The sequence below is a fragment of the Myotis daubentonii genome, chromosome 15, assembly GCF_963259705.1.
Source record: "Myotis daubentonii chromosome 15, mMyoDau2.1, whole genome shotgun sequence".
Classification (NCBI taxonomy): Eukaryota; Metazoa; Chordata; class Mammalia; order Chiroptera; family Vespertilionidae; genus Myotis; species Myotis daubentonii.
In genome coordinates, this window is record NC_081854.1 from 46,303,012 (window position 1) to 46,323,462 (window position 20,451).

Genomic DNA, 20,451 nt, shown 5'->3' on the forward strand with positions numbered 1-20,451 from the left:
ATACCGAGAGTGATACCTATTGAGTGCTGTGTGTCATATTTCTTCTGGCCTTACAAGACTAATTTTGTAGATGAGAAACTGAGTTATAATATTTACGGAGTCCTTCGGGGTCACACGGCGTTGAAGTGGCTTCGAGCCAATTCCCTCGGACTACCCTAGGCCGCAGCCTCACGCCCCAGGTTCCTCCCTCTCCATCTGAAACAGCCCTGGACCCCTTCCTGCCCGGTGCCCAGGGAGTTTTGGCAGACGGCCCAGAAGAGTCTCCGGCTTTGTTGCTCAGAGAGGTAACGAGCAGGGAAGGATCTAGTCGAGCCGACAGGAATCTGCGCGCAAATTCCCTAACAGTATGCGCTCGTGCGCACGCGCGGGGACGCACATGGGCGGGGCCTCGATCTCAGGTCCCGCCCAGCGGTCATGCATTTCCTCTTCCGTTGAAAGGCGGGACCGGGCGCCCGCGGGAAACCTGGGTGAGCGGTGCTGCGTTAAATTCAGCTGCGGGGATGGCGAGGTTGAGGAGCGTGGTCCTGCGGCCGTGGATTCGAGAGTTGGTCCTGGGCTTAGAGAGACTCTCAAGCCCACGGGCCGGGCAGCTGCTTCAGGTGAGCCCCCCAAGCCCTTAGGGCCCGGAGACTGGGGTGGGTCCCCAGGGCGGTGGAATTGACGCCCGTTGCTGTCGTCAGGTGCTGCAGGAGGCAGAAGCCGAGGCCCCAGGCCCGTCCTGCGCCCCTGACACATCTGATGTCGGGGCCGCGCTGCTTGTGTCCGACGGGACCCACAGCGTCCGGTGCCTGGTGACGCGGGAAACTCTGGACGCCGCGGACTGGTGAGAAAGGCGCCACAGGACCGTAGAGGATTTGAACCCAGCTGGGCTCGAGGTGGGCGGGCCCCAGGCGGGCGGGACTCAGTTTCCGCCGGCTGGGCTGTGAGGGTCGAGCTCTCCGCAGGGAAGAGAAGGAATTTGGTTTCCGAGGGGCTGAAGGCCGGCTGCTGCTGCTGCAAGACTGTGAGGTCCGAGTCCAAGTGGCAGAGGGCAGCGCGGTGAGTGGTGAGGCTGGCTTGGGCGGGTTACTTGGCCTGACTCCGTGACAGCCCCTTAGACCCATCCCTGATTTCACCCCTCTAGCCCGCGGAGTTCTACCTGCAGGTGCACCGCTTCAGCCTAATGCCCACGGAGCAGCCCCGGGATTGGGTGATTGGTTGGTAAGTGATGCCTCCACCCTCCAACTGTTCTCCCTATCCAGGCCTGGCTGGCGTGGGCATAGGCCAGGGATGGAGAACCTTTTTTCTGCCAAGGGCCATTTGGATATTTATAATATCACTAGGGGCCCGGTGCACGAAATTCATGCACTGGGTGTGTGTGTGGGGGGGGAGTGTCCCTCAGCCCAGCCTGCCCCCTCTCACATACTGGGAGCCCCCAGGCGTTGACCCCCATCACCCTCCAATCGCAGGATCGGCCCCTTGCCCAGGCCTGACGCCTCTGACAGAGGCGTCAGGCCTGGGCAGGGGACCCTCATTTCCCCGCATCACTGGTTCTGCCCCCAGCCCAGGCCTGATGCCTCTGGCCCAGGCATCAGGCTGGGGCAGGGGACTCCCAGACCCTCTGATTGCTGGCTCTGCCCCTTGCCCAGGCCTGATGCCTCGGCCAGAGTCGTAGACCCCCATCACCCTCCGATCGCCTGATCGGCCCCTTGCCCAGGCCTGACGCCTCCGCCAGAGGTGTCAGGCTTGGACAGGGGACCCCCATCTCCCCCCGATCACTGGCTCTGGCCCCCGCCCAGGCCCGAGGCCTCTGGCCCAGGAATCATGCCTGGGCAGGGGACCCCCATCTCCCTCTGGTCGCTTGCTCCACCCCCCGCCCAAGCCTGACGCCTCTGACCCAGGCTTCAGGCCTGGGCAAGGGGACCATCATATCCCCCCAATCCCTGGCTCCGCCCCCCACCCAGGCCTGATGCCTTGGCCAGAGGAGTTGACCCTCATCACCCTCCGATCACCAATCACCGGATCGGCTCCTTGACCAGGCCTGAGGCCTCCGGCAGAGGTGTCAGGCCTGGGCAGGGGACCCCCAGCTCCCCGCGGTTGCAGGCTCCGCCCCTGCCCAGGCCTAACGCCTCTGGCCTAGGCGTCCGGCTCGGGCAGCGGGGACCCGCAGCTGCAGCGGCCCCGCGATCGTGGGCTCCGCTTTAGGCCCAGGCAAGGGACCCCTAGCTCCCAGGACTGCCAGCTTCGACCGTGCCCAGCTCCCATCGCTGGCTCCACCCCTACTTCCTGCTATCACTGGCCAGGGCGGAAAAGGCACCTGATTCTCCGATCATGGCTGGGGGGCAGGGCAAAGGCGGCCCCAGGGCTGCCTTTGCCCTGCCACCCAGCTCTTAGCTCCCCCCTGGGTTCCCGATCACTGTCAGTGGCAGGGGGCTTCTTCCTGCTTTCCCTTTTGCCTCCCTGCATTGTGCCTACATATGCAAATTAACCGCCATCTTGTTGGCAGTTAACTGCCAATCTTAGTTGGCAGTTAATTTGCATATAGCCCTGATTAGCCAATGAAAAGGGTAGCTCGTACGCCAATTACCATTTTTCTCTTTTATTAGTGTAGATTCGAAGTCCATAACAAAATTATCAACTTAAAAATTAGCCTGCTATATTTGATTGGACAATTATTTTTTTTTCTCATTTTTTTTTTCTTGATCGGACATTTAATTAACTCACCCCTAGTGCCTTGATAGGGCCAGATCAAATGATTTTGTTGGTCTTATATGGCCCGCGGGCCAAATGTTCCCCCACCTCTGGCCTAGGCCTTTTGGGTGAGAGGGCGTGGGTCCTTAGTAACATTGACTGCCTATCACCATCTTTTTCCTAGCAACCAGGACCCAGATGTGCAGAAGAAGCTCAAAGACTGCCTCGCGTGAGTCTAGAATTGGGTCTGGGCCAGATGTGACTTGGTCAGATGATGGCAGACGTGTTGACAGGCCTCAGGGTCGTTCCTCAGGACTGTCCCCTCTCTTTCTGCAGGGAGCACCTTTCAGAGTCAGCCTCCTCCAATGCAGGTAAGTGGGGGTTGATCCTAACTCTCTGTAGAGTGACTTTCCAGCTATCACCTCCTGCTCCTTTAGTAAGCCTCTTCCCCACCCACCCTACCCTTATCTTCAAACTTCAGCCCAACCCTGCCCCCCTGACTCTAGGCCTTTCACTGACCCAACTTCTGGATGAGGTGCAGGAAGAAGAGGCGCATCAGGGGGCACTAGTGCGCCTGGCTGAGAGCTGTCTGATGCTGTCAGGCCCTTGCACGGCACCCCCGCTCACCCGCTGGGCCACCTCCAGCCACTTGGCCATGGTCAGTCTAGGGCCTCCCTTGGGAAATGTCAGGGTGAGGAGTTTGGCAAGGGCCAGGCTGACAGTTCACTTCCACAGGGAGAAGCTGTGTACACTGTCCCCAGCCTATGGCTACACATCTCTGAAGATGACCAGCAAGTCCTGAACTCTCTGGGCGCAGATCAGAGGACACAGGGTAAGGACTGGAGAGGTCCAGAGGGGAATATCTGGGGGTCTGGTCCCCACAGTGCTGATAATCCTTTCCCCTAGGCCCTGAGTTGCCCCCACCAGACCCCGCTCTTCAGGACCTGTCGCTGACCCTGTCCTCCTCGCTTTCCTCACTCAGTTCCTCAGGTAAGGTGCTGCTAAAGCCAAAACACTGCCCGGGCTACGCAGGAAGCTATGAAAGGGACGAACATGGCCCCTGGAGACCTGCCTAAGGTCATAGGTCACTCAGCTGGTCTGAGCTGAGAGGGCTATGCTCACAGTGAGTCCCTTCTTCCCCAGGAAACCCTGCCTTATGCAGCCACATGTCATCACAGGAAAGCAGTGCCAGCGTCAGCCTTCTGCCTGCCCTATCCTTGGCTGCTCCAGACACAGGGCAGAAGGGCAGCTCCCAGTCCCAGCCAGCCATCTGCTCAACCCCCCACCCCCTGCCCCCTAGCTCCCCACATCCCAGCCATATAACCAACTCCCCACTCCTGAGTTGTACCCCAAGTCTGTCACCTCTTGGTCACATCCCCAATTCACATCAGGCCGATGTGACCAGGCCCCAGCCCCAGAAACCTAGACTGGAGTTCAAGGAACTAGGGTTGCCCCCCAAGAACTGGCAGCATTCTCCAAGGATAAGAACCACCGAGGGAGTCCTGGAGTCCAGTCCTGTCTGGGTGAGCATAGTCCCCCTACAGCTGGAGGGTAGAATGGGGTGAACCTTGGATAGAGCTGGGAGGAGAGCTGGGGTAGCCTTGGATGGGGTTAGGGGTCCTTCTTGGCCCCTCTCCAGACACCACATCCTCTTCAGGACCCACCAAAGAAGCATCGTGATGGTTCCGCCTTCCAATATAAGTACGCTCCACCCTGCACGTCCCTCTGTGCCCAGGTCCAAGCTGCCAGGTGAGTGCCTGGGGCTGTCCTGCTCTGTGTGGGAAATGTCCGGCCCAGGGGCCGTATAAGGGCCTCAAAATCATTTGGTCTGGCCCTGCCAAGGCCTTAGGGGTGAATTAAGTAAATGTCTGGCCAATTATAGCAGGCTAGTTTTTAGGTTTATAATTTTGTAAGGCCTGAGAATGATGTTATAAATATCCCAATGGCCTTGGTAGAAAAAAGGTTCCCCAAACCCTCACCTACAGCCTTGGTTCTCTTCCCAGGCTCCCTCCCCAGCTCCTGGCCTGGGCCTTGCATTTTCTGATGGAGCCACAGCCGGAATCTGAGCAAACCCAGGTGTGAGGGGTCATGTGACCACGTAGGAGAATGTGTGCATATAGGTCTATGCCTCTGGGTGGACAAACAGTGCTCCACACTCTGCTTTGAGTTTTTTAATAAAATAATCTCATGCGGCAGGAAAGGAGAGGATCAGGGGTTGGGGCCGCCTCTTTGGTCTGTGGTTGGGGAGGGTGGACTCCGCTCAGGGCTGGAGGGCTCTGTATACTGTGGGAGCAGAGGCTCGGCTTCAAGGCCAGATCCTGCAAAAGGAGGTGGGGAGAGAGGAAGGTCAGAATTGGACTGAGCGGTCCTGCCACCCTAACCACCAGCCCAGCCCCTTCTTACCTAGGCTTGGTGACGGGGGTGCCTCAAGCTTTGGCCTTCGCTTGAGGACAGGGGACCGCTGCAGCCTTAAAGGCCGTTCTGAGGGACACAGAGAGGCTGTGGCAGGTTAAGTGCTTGCTGCTTGCCCCCACCCCTCCGCCCCCAGTGTGTGCCAGTGCACACACATGCACGCACACGTTGCTTCAGAGCCTCCCCTTCCCCTGTGTCCTCCTACCCAAGCAGAGGTTGCTCTTTTGGAGTTGGAACCTGGGCTCATTGGAAGGGCTGTCAGACCCTTGCTCCCTGGTTTCTCACCCCTCACACCACCAGTGGCCCCCTCACCAGAGCCATGAAGGGAGACCCGAGCCCACCCTCCTGCACTCAAGCACACATGGACGTGTCCCCTCACCAACAGGGGCCTGGAGCTGGTCCTCATGCACAGACACTGCTCGTCGCCCTGCCGAGAGAGGCCTCGGCCTCAGCTGGCCATCTGGGGGAGGCCAGGGTATCAGGGTATGGTCCCAGCAGCTGCCACCACTCCAGCCCTTGTCCCCTACCTTCAGGGTCCCCAGAGGAGCTAAATTCCCAGCAGGGACTCCTCTGGCCCCCGGTCCAGTATTGGGGTGGGAGCTAGCATGCCCATTTACCTTCATTTCTGGGGCCCAAGCAAGGATCCTCTGGGAGGCCCAGGCTGTCTGGGGAGGGACTGGCTTTTCGTGGGCTGAGACAAGGGGAAGGGGGTCCTGGACCATCGTGTGGGCCCCAACCACGGCTCCTAAGCTCTGCATTCAGCTGCTGCCCCAGTGTCTTCCAGGTGGTGGACTCGGGTCCCTGGCCCCCTGGCCCAGGTCTGCATGAGGGGTCTGCAAGGAGAAGAGTTTCAGCCAAGACCTAGGCCAGGCATTGGAAGTGAGCTTGACCTGCATATTCCCCCACCACACAGTGGCCCTCACTCACCAGCAGACACGGAGTGGGTGCGGGACTTGATAGAGATGGGAGGGGCCTCCGAGGAACTGTCCATAATGTCCCCTGCAAAGTAGGTCGGGGGGCTCAGGCACCAGGCCTTGGGGGTGAGGAGAAGGAAAACATGGCTTCCCCACCCCTCTCCCACAACATCCCCCTCCCCCAAAATGTACTGCCCTAGCCCAGGATCTCACCATCTGAGCCAGCTTTCTTGATCTCTCCATCTTTGCTCTGTAGGAAATAGGGAAGTCAAGCTCAGCTGCGCACCACCCTTACCCTAGCCTTGTTCTTATAACTACCACTAAATGTGGGCAACATGCCCTAACCGGTTTGGCTCAGTGAATAGAGCATCGGCCTGTGGACTCCAGGGTCCCAGGTTCGATTCTAGTCAAGGGCATGTACCTTGGTTGTGGGCACATCCCCAGTAGGGAGTGTGCAGGAGGCAGCTGATCAATGTTTCTCTCTCAATGTTTCTAACTATCCTTCTCCCTTCCTCTCTGTAAAAATACCAATAAAATATATTTAAAAAAATAAATGTGGGCAACATGCAAACTCAGTCCTGGCCTTCTTAGAGTTCAAAGTCGGGGATGGTGGGACACAGACACACACAATGTGATTTCTTAATTCTCTGATTCACTTTCTATAATGTAGTTCTTATTAGGGACTGATCAGAGTGGCATTAGCCAGATAGCGATGGGAAAGAGTCAGGGAAGGCTCACAGGGAAATGCAGGGATGGATGGAGAGGAGCCTGTATAACCAACCCATGGGTGGTGATGAGCTGGTTCGGGAGGTGCAACCAGGGGTGGAGAGCAGTGAGAAAAGCAGTGACCAGGGCTGAGACCCCACAGGCCCTTGAGGCAGAGTTAGGAGTCAGGGCAGAGGCTTAAGAGGAAGCCCCTAGATGACTTGCTGTTACAAATGTAGGTAACAAGGTCAGATTGCTGTTAGATCTGCAGAGAAAGGACTGTCACACCTCCAAGGAGGAGATAGCAGTGGCCTGGGCCAGGGCCGAAGCCAAGAGGGAAGAATGGTTCACTATTTTGAGAAGGAGGGGGTGGAACAGACCTGTGTCATGAATCTCCTGGTCACACACGTCACCCATAACAGCCACATGGCACCAGCCCCCTCACTTCACACTTGTGTCCCCCCCAAACTCACTTGTTTCCTCTTCCCTTCGGCACTCCCGCTGCCTCTGCTCACGCCAATCCTCTGCAGCATCACTTGTACCCTCTGTTCAAAGGATGGGGTCAGTTCTGTGTCTCCTCGCTCCAGAGGCCGCCTCTGGGGTCAGAGATGCCAAAGTGGGGAGAGAGCCCAGTGCCCTCAGTTCCAGCAGAGCCCTCGCCCCTGGCACCAGGCCTCACCTTGTCAGGTCTGGCACCCAATGCCGCCTCCTCCTCCTCAGCAGGCAGCAGTATCATTGAGTAGGCCTTGCTTTCCCGAGTGTAGCGAGGCCGGCTCCTGCGAGCAGGGTCAGGGCTGCCGGTGCCCCCTTCAGCCCCACCAGGCTCCTCCCCACGGCCAGGGCGGGCCGGTGGCCGCAGTAGGTCCCCAAGTGTGGTTTTTCGCGTGCGGGCAGCTGCCCCAGGGCTGGTCTCTAGATCAGGCCGTGGCCCCCGTGTTGAACGAGGCTTCTTGAAGGCAAAGAGGGTGCCCAGCTTCTTTCGCAGTGTACGGGGGACAGGGGTGGTACCACCCTCGGTGGCTGGGTCCTCCTCAGGGGCCCAGCTGTGGGAACAGCCAACAAACAGTAAGCAGGAAGGCCCATGCAGCAGCCCACCCGCTCCCACCCCCTGCAACTGCCCCTCACTCACAGGCGATCCTGCTGGATCAGCCTTTTGGAGAAGAATTCTTCCACACCCTCATCCACTCGGGCACTGAGCCCATTTCCTTCCTGCGGCAATGCTGGGGGCACCTGGGGGACATCACACAGTCAGGTGTCAGGCTGAGTGCAACTGTGAGTTCTTTCCATCTCCCGTGTCCAACGTCTGCTCTGGGCAATTCTGGGAGCTGGGATGACTCTAGGGGGCTGCTGACATGCAAGCTCTCTCCCTGTCCAGCTAGTGGGCAAATACACTGATTTCACATACCTCACCCACAGCTGGCCCTGGACACACACCCGCCCACACCTATTCTTGTCCCAGGGAGTGTCCTACACTTTCTGAACCACCCCATCACTAGCAGGCTGGAGCCCACGCATCCCCTGGGTCACACGTTCTCACCTGCCACCCCCTCTACTCCAAACAGCTTCCTGCAGCATCCCCCACCCCCACCCCACCCGGCCTGCTGCTGCTCAGCAGCTCAGGCCTGCTGCGTCAGACCCTCTGGGGGGCCTCAAGCCAGCTCCAGTGCCCTGTGCCCACTACCCAGCCAGTACCCGGTCCACACACACACCTCCCCCGCCACACACCATCCAGATGTGCAGGAGACACAGGATTGTCCCTGTAGTCAGGGAGCCCAGTACCTCTCAGTAACCCTGAGGGATGTTGGATAAGAGAGCCACCCTTTCTTGCACATCCACCCATACAGCAGGCCAGCCTGAGGCAGGGTTGGTTCTACACCCAGGTACACCCTTAACAAAGCCCAAACACCCATGACCCCACATGGGTATGGCCTGGGGTGGGGGGTGGCCGGGAAGAATCCAGGATGTAGCCACATGACCAGGTGATTCTGGGCCTCCACAACCCACCTCCTTGCCCACCATCGTCTGAGAAGCAAGCAGGCCACCCGCGACCCCCAATCCACCACCTCTGGAGGGGGAGGACACTCACCTGAGGGCCCCCAGGCGGCGGGCGGTGGTGGTGCTGGCGCCTGGGCCGTGGCCGGGCCCTGGTCGGATGGCGCAGAGGCTGCCCGGAGGGTGGCAGGTCCATGCGAGGCAGCGGGCCGGCGATGGCCCCGGGAGCGGCAGGGCTCGGAGAGCCGCGTGCAGATGGGCCCGCCTGCGGCTCCGCATCCTCTCCAGGAGCCGCCAGCTCGGGCTCCGGTTCCTCAGCAGCACCTGAGGGGAGAGCACCAGAAGAGCACAGAGCACGGAGGAGCTCGGGGAGGTGGCAGTGGCGGCGCTAAGGCGGCAGGGGACCCGCCCAGGGCGCGGGGAGGGGCCCGGCAACGCCGCCCGCTCCCCTCCCCCCTGCCAGCCCCTCCCTGCCGCTGTCCATGGTGCTGAGCGCGGCCCCGAGCGAGCGAGCAGCGCGTCATGCGCGTACTGGGGGTAGGGAAACGGGGGAGGGGGGGGGGGCGAGTGGAGACAGTGTCCAGGCCCTGTTCTGCCCAGGTCCTGCTCCATGCTGACTGACCACAGCAAACCCCAACGTTGCAGGGTGCACGGGGGTCCTGGCCTGGTCCTGGCAAGGGTGAGTTTCCAGGACAACAGGACTGAATGACTGTGTCCAGGTGTTCAGATCTAATGGAGCTTCAGCCCAACTGAGTAACTCCCCTTTCCCCAAGCCCTGACTTACTGTGAGCGGAGGGAACCAGGTGAAGACAGGGGCTGGACTCAGGCCATTTCCGTGGAGGACTGTCGTTCTGTTGGGGAGGGCACAAACTAGGCCTGGGGCAAGCGAGCCTCCCCACCTTCCACACTCCAGAACAAGATGGGAAGATCTAGGGTTCCAGGCCCAGAGTTCTGGCAGCACCTACCTTCCGCTCCTCTTCATCCTCCCTTTCCTTCTCCTCAGGGAAGAAAAGGCCTTCCAATTTCCCAAAGGGGGTGGGCTGGCCTTCTTCCAGGGCCAGTGTGGCAGAGGGCATTGCCACTGTTGTCTGCTGAGCCAGACTCGCCACCTGCAATACCAGGCACCCCAGAGATGGGTAGGTAGGGCCCCAGCCATAGTCCCATCAGTACCTAGGGAACCCTAAAATATCCCTGGGGTTTATGACCCCAGAAGACATTAGAGAGTCCCTACCAGGTAGTGTGTGTGTATGTGTGTGTAAGCGCAGTTTCCCCTCACCAGCCGATCCTGTGCTGCACTCAGACCCGCCAGAGCTTGAGCCACAATGCTCTCTGCTAAGGACCCTGTGACTGACAGCCGCATGTCCCTGAGGGCAAGAAAGCATAAGGATCAGTGTGCTGTCTCTGCCCAGCCCAGCCCAGCCCCATCCAGCTTACCTGAGTCTAGTGAAGGCATCTTGCAGCAGGTGCTCTGGGAGCAGCTCTGGGAGGCCCCTTGAGCCCACCAGGACCCCCTCTAGCTGCTCCCTCCACCTGGGTCCCTGCAGCATCTGTGGGCAGAGGCTCCTTGTTGTGTCCAGTGTGGCCTGAGTGAAGTCCTGGGCAAAGGTCAGAGCATGGTGAGGGTGTGACTAGGGCCTAGACTGGATGGCTTGAGAATCTGACCCCCACGGAATATTAACTCAGGGAATATTAACCCAGTCAAGCCTATGGGGTGGGGTCAAGCCTACACATGGAGGTGGGGCTCGGGCAAGGATGCCATCTCACCTGAATGTCGTGGCGGCAGACCTCGCCCACCTGCTCCAGGAGGCCCTCCAGCTTTTGCCGCAGCTGCCACTGATGGCTTGGGGAGCTTCCTGCCTCATATAGAATGGGGAGAATCTGGAGACCAAGGAGGAACAGGAGTTGCAAGGTGACGCTTAGCGAAGAGGAGAAGGGTCCTCATAATGGGAGGGTGTGCTCACACTGAGAGAGAAGTTGGCATTTTGGATGGCATCCTCGGCCTGGTGCACGGCGGCTTCACCCTGAGGCCCAGCACCACAGCCCAGCAGCTCCACCAGCTCCTGCACCGACTGGCAAAGTTCATTCACTTCCTGAGGAGCATCAAGAATCAGTCTCAGCCCTAGCTGGTTTGGCTCAGTGGCTAGAGCATCGGCCTGTGGACTGAAAGGTCCCAGGTTCGATTCTGGTCAAGGGCACAAGCCTGGGTTGCGGGCTCGATCCCCAATAGGGGGCATGCAAGAGGCAGCGAGTCAATGATTCTCTCTCATCATTGATGTTTCCATCTCTCTTTCCCTCTCCCTTCCTCCGTGAAATCAATAAAAATGTATTAAAAAAAAAAAAGAATCAGTCTCAGTCAGGTCCCTCCCAGTCCCCCAAGCCCTGACTGCCTCCTTCCCAGGGTCTCCCTCCAACAGGGTGTGAGGTCCTGAAGCCAATACCACCAGGCCCAGCCTATCTGTTCGAGGAGGGAGAGCAGTGCCTCCTTAGGTTCATTGCAGGGACCTTATATATACTTCCTACGTGTACAGAATAGAAAGAAAGGAGCCATTAGTCATGTCTGTGTTTTAGAAGCTCCGTTTGTCCACCACCCACCTGGAGAATAGACTGAGAGGTGGGAAGAAAGGGGAGTGAGGCACCATAGAGGAAGAACTAGGGAGGGGAGCAAGGGAGAGCTGGGATGGGGTGAAGAGGCCTGTGCAGGCTCCAACATGGGCAGGAGAGGCCCGGTTCAAACCTCTGTCCACAGTACTTCATGGGGGTGGGCACCAGGGAGACGGGGCCCAGGGCAGAGAGAAGAGTTTGTGGGAGATAATGCGATCACTTGAAAATATACAGCGTGGGAAGCCCCTGTAGGATGTCTGGGTTGAGGTGCCTGGGCTCTGGAGCTTGGGAGAGAAGTGGGATTTGGGAATGGAGAGGTAGGAACATTTCTCACAAAGGGAAGGTAACGGAGGGAGATGAAGCCAGAAGAAAGGCCACTGGGTTGGCCACAACAGGTCAGTGAAGAGGGGAAGGGAGACCTGTAAATGGGAAGTCACATGTGGGGCTACAATGGGCGGGGGGAATTGAGGGGAGATTTTTAAACGCCTCCCATCTTTAACAGGAGAGCCTAATTAAATGCTTTATAAAGGCTGCGGGGGGCGGGGGGGAATGGGGGGATAAGGACACGTGTAATACCTTAATCAAGAAAGAAAGAAAAAAATAAAAAACAAAAAGGCTGCCAGTGGTATTATTTGGGGGAACTACTTCAGGAATGAGTGGTTCCTCTCCAGACCAAGGAGAGGGAACTATCTGGAACAATGGACTTTAGACACCCGGCCCCCAGAAAGCCAGCCCTTCAGACCCATGGAGGCTCCCAGGTGCCACAGCTCTCCCATCTCTCTATCTTTGTTTGTACTCAAGGTTTAGGGAGGGGACACTGACCTGCTCAGAGGGATTGGAGACCCGACCTAGTGGCTGCTGGCATGAGGTGCTGGCAGGAGAGGCCTGGTCTGTGTGGTTGTTCCTCAAGAGACAGGCTTGGATCTAGGGACAAGGGATGTTGGTGAGTGGTGGGGAGGAGGGCTACCGCGGAGAGCAGAGCAGCAGAGAAGGGACCCCCCACACCTGATGCACTGCACGTGCTGTCATTTCCGGGCGGCTTCGCTGCGCCTGGGCCACGTCGGTCAGTGGCAGAGGCATGGCCTTCAGACTTCTGTTCTGCTCCAGAGCCTGAGCCACGTCCAGCAGGCCCAGAGCAGATGTGTGATTCCGGTCCCAGACCACAGACCTGGGCCGGGAGGGGCGGGGCTTCAGCCGGGGGCGGAGCTCCTTCAGGCCACACCCAATCAAAGGACCCGGCTCATCCCCCCTCCATTCAGCCCCACCCCTTAGCCCAGCAAACTCCTCCAAGCCACGCCCTCCTCCCCATTGGCCCCACCCCTCTGACCCCGCCCACCGGAGTCGGGTGTTAACTCGGAGCGCCTTGGCCAGCATCTTGGCACCCGTGTCTCCCATGGCGTTGCCGCTGATATCCAGGGCTGTCAGGTTAGGGTTGGTGGCCAGGGCCCGAAGCAGAACGCTGGCGCCCAGCTTCAGCCTCGACTCGGCCACAGACAGAGACTGCAGAGGCTGGGGTTAAGAGAAAGCCATTTGTCACTCAGGAGTCAGCAAGGAGGGCAGGTCACAAGGTCTGAGGGAGCAGGATTGGGGTCGGGGTCACAGGGGCCCATTGATTGAGAATCCCACTTGGTCCCGTGAACTCACACAGTCGTCATCCTGCATGAGCTGGACAATCCGGTGCAGGACGTCGTCCAGGGTCTCCCTGTGGGCATAGGCCACAGTTGGGGTGGGGGGTGGGGGATCGGGGGGGGGTGCTGTCTGGGAGGCCCAAGAGTGGGATGGGGGCTCACTTGCACCGGACGTTGAAGTTCCTTCCAAGGGCCACATGTCGCAGGGACCGACTCCTCCCGATGGCCAGCACCAGAGTCACCATGTCCGAGCCGAAGCCTGGGGGCGGTTGGGGTCACGCATGGGCGATGTTGCGGGAATGCGGGTGGAGTGGGCATTGGGGGGATAGTGGGAGGACGGGTTTCCGGGCGGCCTCACCATTATCCGACAGATCCAGGGAGCTCACTGCGCCAGCATCGCACACTAAGTCCTGGATCACCTGGGCGCCCGCCGAGCGCAGCTGAGGGTGGAAGCGGAGCGTCTCAGGCAAACAGGCCGCAGGTGGGGAGGCTCGGCCGGCCAAGGGCCCCGCGCTCCCGCAGCCCCACTCCCGGCGCTGGGGCTCCGCGCTCACCTCACAAGCGCTGAGGTCCAGGTGCAGGTCGCCCATGTGCGTGTTGAGCGCGAGACCTTCCAAAAGGGCCCTGGGAGGGGATGTCACAGGGGGGTGGCGGGAGCTGGGATAGGGGCCTCCACGTCGCGAACAAATACCAAGAAGGGAGGGCCAGGGTGCTGGGAAGGTTATGGGTCCGACAGGAGCGGAGCGGGGTGAAGTGCTGGAAGCCTGGCTTGGCTGATGGCCGCACAGGTGGGGGGCGTGGCCACGGGCAGCGACACTCACCTGAGCGCGTCGGGGGGCAGCTTGCAGCCCGCAAGGGCCAGGTGCCGCAGCGCCCCCGCGCGGCTGAGGAAGAGCTGCAGCGAGGCGGGCGCGGCCCGGGACTTGCTGGTGGGAGAGCGGGAGGAGTGGGCTTCCGGGCGCAGGAGGCGGCTCCCGGCAGTCTGAGACCCCCCCCCCCTTCTCCCGCACCCCTGACCACGCCGGCCCTCCTTACGTGCGGGAGAAGACATTCCTGGAAGCGTCGAGGTGGGTGAGGCTGGCGCAGCAGCCGCGGGACAGCGCGGCGAAGAGCTGCGGGAGGAAGGTGTGGGCTGCGCCGGCCAGAGGACTGAACCCTCCCGCCAGCCTTGCCCTCCAGTCCACCCACGGGCCTCAGAGCCGGCGACCAGCCCTATTGATCATCCCTCTCCCCCCCCACCCCCCCACCCCGCCCCCTGACCACCTCCTCACAATGTCCAGGGCGGTGTCGGTGCCGGCGAGATTCAGGACCGTCAGGACGTTGGGGCGGCTCAGGAAACTGTAGAGGCCCTGGTGGCAGGATGGGATGGCCGGGAGGAAAGGAGCCAGGGATCGCCTCGCCCAGGGCGTTCTGACACCCCACTACCCGCAGCGCCCCCAGTCACTGCCCCTAAAAGACAGCCACTCACCCCGTTGTCCTCCGAGGCCCCCAGTGCCCCGGGGTTTCCCGAAAGATCCAGGTGGGTCAGGGCCGAGTCAAAGGCGGCATTGGAAGCCAGTGCCCGGCCTAGAGCTTTCATTCCTGGTGGTGGAGGAGGGGGTGGCTCAGGCCCACCCACACTTGCTCCACCAGCCCTACCCCCTCCCTGGCTCCACCTACCTCGAGGTGTCAACCCCGTCTGTGCTAGGCTGAGTCTCCTCAGGGCTCCAGGACGGTGCTCCAGGTATCTGCTGAGTGCAACCACGCCTGGGGGTAGGGGCACACCTTGTGGGTCCCCCCTTCTCCGGCTCGCACCCCGGGCCCTTCCCCAGGCTCAGCCATACCTCGGTCATCCAGCAGGTTTCCCGCCAGGCTGAGTTCCCGAAGCCCGGAGCTCGAGTGGCCTGCCAGCGCCTGGGCCAGTCGCCGGACGAAGTCTCTGGGGACCAGACCCCAGGCTTGACACTCTGACTCTGGGTTCCCAACTCCTCCCAGTCCCAACTGCCCGGACTCCCCTCCTCAAGCCCTTCCTGTCTCCCTTACCCCCTCAGGCCACAGGTCTCCAGCACCAGCTCCTCCAGGTGGGCCGACTGACTCATCATGTGCAGAATCTGTTCCAAGACCTCAAGGCTCTGAGAACCAGAGGGGAGGCTCAGTGGCTGCACCCTGGTCCCCACACCCTCGCCCCCTCCTTGCTCCTACACTCGCACCAGCTTCACGTCCACACAGGAGAGACACCGGAACCACAGGTTGTAGGACAGGGCAGCCACACTCAGTGCCAGGTCCCTGGGTGGGAGAAGGGGCAGGGGCAGGGCTCAGGGTCCTCCAGCCAGATCTCAAGCCCAGCATCCTGCTCTATGGAGAGGCTCGGGAAAGTGGGTCATGGCATCCTCCTCCCTTCCCAGTCCTGGCAGGCCACACACCGACTGCCCAGGTGGCTGAAGTCTCCGAGGCTGAAATGGCGGCAGCCCTGACGATGGTAGATGGTGTCCACGTCCTGGAGGAAGAAAGTGTCTCCAGCTGGCTTGGGGCCACCAGGAGCAGGGAGGGACTCAATGCACACGGGGAGGAGATGTCTCCAGAGCCCCCCAGAGAGGGCCCTACCCTCACCCACTGAATCTCCTCTCGGAAAGGGAAGCCATTGTAGTCACACAGAGCCTCGTACGTCTCCAAGAAGCCACCTGGGGAGGTGCCAGGGGTATGACAGGGTCAGGTAGGGGGAGGAGAGAGACAAAAGATGGTGAAGATCAGACCCAAGCTGGGAGGTGGCTGTACCTCAAGTGGCTCTGTTCAGTTTGGGAGACCTCCAAACCTGGGGGGCTGGGGCTGCAGGAAGGGGTGGGCTGGAAGCCCCCCGTGGCCCTTACCACAGGGGCTACTGGGTGCGGTAGCCTCTGAGGGGCTGCTTCTCTCCAGACGAACCAGCATGGAGGGGGGCGTGGGCTTCCGGAACAGCTTCCTGAGGAGGGGGAGAAAGGAGAAGGGAAAAGGTGCTTCCAGCCTCTGGGGTGTGAACCTGCCCCCTGCCAACCCCCTTCCCTGCCAGTCCCTTGCAGGTGCTGGGCCTCACCCCAGGGTGGAGTGAGGGAAGACCTTCTTGATGGCCGCAGCGATGTGCTGGGCCAACTGTTCCAGAGCAGCCACACCAGGGAACTCCAGGACCAGCTCAGGCAGGGACTCCAGCTCAAAAGTGACCTGGGGAGAGCAGGTGGTGGGCTGGGCTGGCTGGGCTCCATGTGTGGGGGAGGGAAAGGGCAGGGGGAGGGGAAGGCAGGCCCTGGCAGGCGGGTACTAAGGTTTTCACCTGAGGGGGTGTCTCCTGCAGTGCCATGGCCTGGACCTCCAGGTAGCTGAATGTGCAGTCCACCTGTGGAGGGCCTGGGTCAGCCGGGACCAAGGCCGGAGCCCCACCCTCCTGGGAGCCCAGTCCTTCGTGCAGCCTGGAGCTCAGAGCCTGATGGGCCTACACTCCAGTCCGGCCTGCTGCCTGAGCCCAGTGCTGTTGGAAGGGCAGAGCCCACAGGACAAGACGAACAGTGCTGCAGCCGTCTTGTCAAGGAAGCTGCTGGAGGGCAGGGTGGGTGGTGGCCGGCCGGGAAGGACTCACCCTTAATGGGAGGCAGGTGTGCAGGAGGTAGGCTCTCCATCGCAGCAGCGCCTGGGGAGAGAGCGCACCTGACACCCTGTTCAGGGCAAAAGGTCTTTCTGCTTGGGCCACAGCACCCTCCCAGGCTGACCCCTGCCATACCAGGACGTGGCCTTGCTCAGTACCCTCCCGCTCTGGTAGCCAGGTTTTCAGCAGCAGGTCTGCCTCCTTGGGCCACAGGAACCTGGTGATCTCGCCTGCGGGAGGGCAACCTGCTGGATGACTCTCGTCCTCCCGTGGAGGTCAATACATGCCCATGGTCTATACCAGGCTAGGGACCTGGGCTCATCTATGAGCCAGCAAGGAAGAGTGGAGTGGATCTTGGGGAAACAAGCCCTCCGAAGGAGCAGAGAGAAGCGCTTGCCCGGCATCCCCAGGGCTCCGGGTCGGCCTGGTTTTGGGGCCCGCACTGCTTCCTCCCAGACAAGTAGGCAAAGAGGGGCCGGCGCTTACCTCGCAGCTCACAGGATATGCCGTCGGGGGTCTGAGCCATGGGGCCCGGCCAGGCGGCGGGGGCGGCCCAAGGAGCTCCGAGGAGAAACTGCAGCTGGCAGGCGCGCACAGGAAGCCTGGGGCCCCGGGCCGCACTGCAGCCACCTGCTCCTCTTGCAGCGGAAGGTACGCGCTGCTTCCTGCCAGGCCGCCCCCAGCCCGGCTCCTCCCCGCCCTCGCCTCCGCGGGCCTGGAGAGGTCGCCCGGTTACGTGGGTGCGGAAGGAAGGTAGAGTCCCCACTGCCCGTCCACCCCGTCGCGCAGGAGCTAATCCGTCAGGCCGGGCGGGTGGGAGTGGTGAGGCCTGCAGGGTCGCGCAGGCGTCCGGACCTCTAGCGGTTTCTAGCCCCCTACTTCTACCCCATACCGCAGTCCCTGCAGCGAGCACCAGGGGGTGCTGTCCGCCCGGGGATTCCCTCCCCGGCTCACCCTGGTTAGTACCCTGAAAAGCCCAGCTGGGGAGGTGAACACGGGGGCGGGAAGGAAGGGCATCTGTTCAGCAGGGGTGTGGAATGTCTCCCAACTTCTAACCTGGAGGCTGAGACGCCCTTCTCTGTGGCAGAGGTTCCGCAGCTTTCATCAGGTTCAGGCTGGGTCAGGCGAGAAAGTCCACGTGTGTGTGCTCAGGGGGCAGCTTGGACTAAAACCTGAAACCAGAGGGCTTCAGGGAGGGACGGAGTGAATACGAAAGGCGGCCAGGCACACGGGGGTGGGGTCCTCCTCTGGGTATGCATTCTCCCTGACCTGGATTTGGGGAGGGGGAACCACTAGGAGAGAGGAAAGCTACTGCCTTCAGGGCTGGGAGGGATCAGAAGGTCAGCCCTGAGAAGCACGCTGGCTTATAAAAGACCAAGGACCTAGATTTTGGAAGGTTCACAGCAGGGGATTAACTTTTCCCCTTCCATTGCTTATGGATAAAGAACATTCTCTGCCCTGCCCACAGCTCAGCTAGGCACAGGTGAAATAACCATGAGTAGGTGAGCGATATTGGGCAGAAATCTTGGTTTTTCTTTCCCACCTCCACTTGGGGCTACCCCTCCTCAACTTGGGGCTCAGAGACAGTGCGAACACCTTCTCATCTCCCTTTGTTGAGGTCCACCAAGGACTGGGACAAAGTGGAAAGTAGAAACTGAATATTAACAACTTGGGGGCAGCCATCTCTCCCCTCAAGCAACAGGCTCATGGTGTGAGAGTTGAGAGCTGACGGGAGGATGGGAGGACTCAGCTGGAGAGGGAGCTAGGAATTCCTGCCAACAGAGGCAAGAGAAGGTCCTGCTCCGCTGCCTTTCAACTTGAAAGGAGTCAAGAGCTGGTTAAGATCGAACTCTCTCGAAGACCACATAGAACCCACAAACTGCTTGTAGGGTGAGAACTCACAACGGCTGGCCAAGTGGTCAAGAATGCAAGGTCTAAAGGCAGACTGCCTGAATACACGCCCCGACTCCATTTCTTACCAGCTGTTTGACATTGTTACTTAACCTTTCTGGGCTTCCAGCTCCAGCTGGAGCTATTAACTTATCTCCAAGTGCTGCTTGTATGGATTCAATATTAAGAGATGTGCTCACAACAGTGCCTGGCACTCAGTGAACACTCACATTTGCCAAGTCTACCATGGCAACCCTAGGACTCCAAAACATAACCACAAAAAACGCCACCTCATTAGGCTTTTCCTGTTTAGAACAACAAGGATGAGAACTAAAAGAGGGAATGACTGCCAAAGGGCTGGAGCGGTTCCCTAGGTGGGGACTCTGGAGGCCTCAGTCATTATGGTCCAGTGAGTGCTGGCAGGGAACGCAGGGGGCTACGGAGAGGGAAACCAGGATCAGCATGTAGATCAGACCAGGGGTGCTGAGCTAGCCACAAACCCTCATTAACTGCTGGCACTCAGGGTGGCAGAGACAAAACAAACAGACCAAGTAAGCGCATGGGACTCCGCTCCAACAAGCAGTGAGTGACTCAGTGAGAGGGGGAGGCCTTAGCTTGTTCAAGCGGCTCCTGTTCCAGACAGCATGACACTCCGTGGGCGCTCAGGAAATGCTAAAAGGTCCTAATGAGGAATCAGCCCCGCCTGCTCCAGGAGCACAGGCTGACGGGCCAGGCTGCACCTCCCCGCGCTGCCACAAGGCTCCCTCAGATGGTTTTAAAAGACAAGAGCTGGGCAGCAGTGGACGGGCAACACCACTCAGATGTAACTATTTCCTCACTCCAGTACCTACCACAGTTTAACAGTGGGGAAGAGTGCTGTAGACAGGCCAGGGAACTTCCCCATAAGTTCTCAGGTGTGGAGTAATAATGAAAACTGTTTTTTGCTGAAGGCTTTATGTATGTATGTATTTTAAAATATATTTTATTTATTCTTTACAGAGAGGAAGAGGGATAGAGAGTTAGAAACATCAGTCAGCTGCCTCTTGCACACCCCCTACTGGGGATGTGCCCGCAACCAAGGTACATGCCCTTGACTGGAATCGAACCTGGGACCCTTCAGTCCGCAGGCCGACGCTCTATCCACTGAGCCATTCCGGGTAGGGCTATGTCTATTTTTTTTAAATATTTTTGATTTCAGAGAAGGGAGGATAGAAACAAATTATGAGAATCATTGATTGGCTGCTTCCTGCACACCCCCTACTGGTGATGGAGCCTGAAACCCAGGCATGTGCTCTTGACGGGGAATCAAACTGTGACCTCCAGGTTCATGGGTCAATGCCACACCAGCTGGGCAGAGTTTTAATGAAGTCACATAGGATTATCAATGCAGAATCCCTTTTCAGCCGCAACTCCCATGAGCATGTCACTTTTCTTGCACTTCCTCTAAAATCCACATTTAAACTTTTAAACACGAATGTATACAATGAAAAGCTCTGCTGAAGATAAACATCTCACTGTTCTGCAGAGGTTTTCTATTATAAATACCTAACAATTATTAAAAGCTATGTGCTCAGTGAAAGAATTCTAGTAGGGGGTACTCTGGTCCCTGTGGGGGATAGCCCATGGGTGGGATGGAGATGAAATACTGACTGCCTGGTGTAGTCTTGAGGCCCCAGATGATATATTTTCCTGGAGATCTGACTGCATGGACAGCACAAGCCAGCCAAAGGCTACACACATCTTGTCCTTTGTGTTACCTCTCACTAAAAACTGGAAAGTTGAAATTCGTTAAAAACCCGTAAAATCATTGGCTGAAGCTTTCACCTTGCCAAAGCAGTCTGCCCAGAAATGGACAGCAGAAGCAAGATGTCCTTCCACTAATGTGTAAACTTCCTAACACGACTCCCTTTGCCTCCTGCTTCCTGTGGTGCTAATAAGCAGCTGTGCTATCCAGGTCTCTCCTGCTCATTGTTCTGTCTCCCCTCAAACAGACTGGCCAGCTTCCCTGTTCCCCTGTAGTTGGCAGAGCTTGAGGTACTGATCCTAA

At 59.2% G+C, this 20,451-nt stretch overlaps 2 protein-coding genes across 7 annotated transcripts; one reads left to right on the top strand and one right to left on the bottom strand.

Annotated features, from left to right (window-relative positions):
* Positions 1–12: 12 nt before the first annotated feature.
* Positions 13–4,873, top strand: ACD (ACD shelterin complex subunit and telomerase recruitment factor). 2 transcript variants are annotated; one of them, XM_059667741.1, is made up of 13 exons: positions 17–284; positions 439–599; positions 681–823; positions 945–1,038; positions 1,124–1,200; positions 2,855–2,899; positions 3,007–3,041; positions 3,177–3,328; positions 3,406–3,502; positions 3,577–3,660; positions 3,814–4,193; positions 4,328–4,419; positions 4,674–4,873. In XM_059667741.1, the coding sequence occupies exons 2-13, from the start codon at positions 501–503 to the stop codon at positions 4,750–4,752; spliced, it is 1,377 nt and encodes a 458-aa protein (XP_059523724.1). In that variant the 5' UTR covers positions 17–284; positions 439–500; the 3' UTR covers positions 4,753–4,873. The 2 variants fall into 2 exon arrangements, with proteins under 2 accessions (XP_059523723.1, XP_059523724.1); XM_059667740.1 differs by having other exon boundaries at positions 13–284; positions 3,007–3,328.
* CARMIL2 (capping protein regulator and myosin 1 linker 2) lies at positions 4,827–17,262 on the bottom strand. 5 transcript variants are annotated; one of them, XM_059667724.1, is made up of 39 exons: positions 17,001–17,260; positions 16,650–16,744; positions 16,509–16,559; positions 16,206–16,268; positions 15,972–16,096; positions 15,769–15,860; positions 15,512–15,582; positions 15,325–15,398; positions 15,112–15,187; positions 14,945–15,033; positions 14,746–14,840; positions 14,582–14,668; positions 14,391–14,503; positions 14,194–14,271; positions 13,958–14,034; positions 13,744–13,848; positions 13,477–13,546; positions 13,281–13,362; positions 13,085–13,181; positions 12,939–12,996; positions 12,631–12,803; positions 12,300–12,462; positions 12,117–12,218; positions 10,655–10,783; positions 10,458–10,571; positions 10,128–10,288; positions 9,970–10,057; positions 9,659–9,802; positions 9,478–9,544; positions 8,788–9,017; positions 7,831–7,931; positions 7,381–7,744; positions 7,175–7,246; positions 6,210–6,246; positions 6,010–6,081; positions 5,700–5,915; positions 5,462–5,542; positions 5,074–5,151; positions 4,827–4,988 (listed from the first exon to the last, which is right to left on the bottom strand). In XM_059667724.1, the coding sequence occupies exons 1-39, from the start codon at positions 17,038–17,040 to the stop codon at positions 4,879–4,881; spliced, it is 4,140 nt and encodes a 1,379-aa protein (XP_059523707.1). In that variant the 5' UTR covers positions 17,041–17,260; the 3' UTR covers positions 4,827–4,878. The 5 variants fall into 5 exon arrangements, with proteins under 5 accessions (XP_059523707.1, XP_059523706.1, XP_059523708.1 ...); XM_059667723.1 differs by having other exon boundaries at positions 7,175–7,297; positions 17,001–17,258; XM_059667725.1 differs by lacking the exon at positions 5,462–5,542 and having other exon boundaries at positions 7,175–7,297; positions 17,001–17,258.
* Between the last annotated feature and the right edge of the window lie 3,189 nt (positions 17,263–20,451).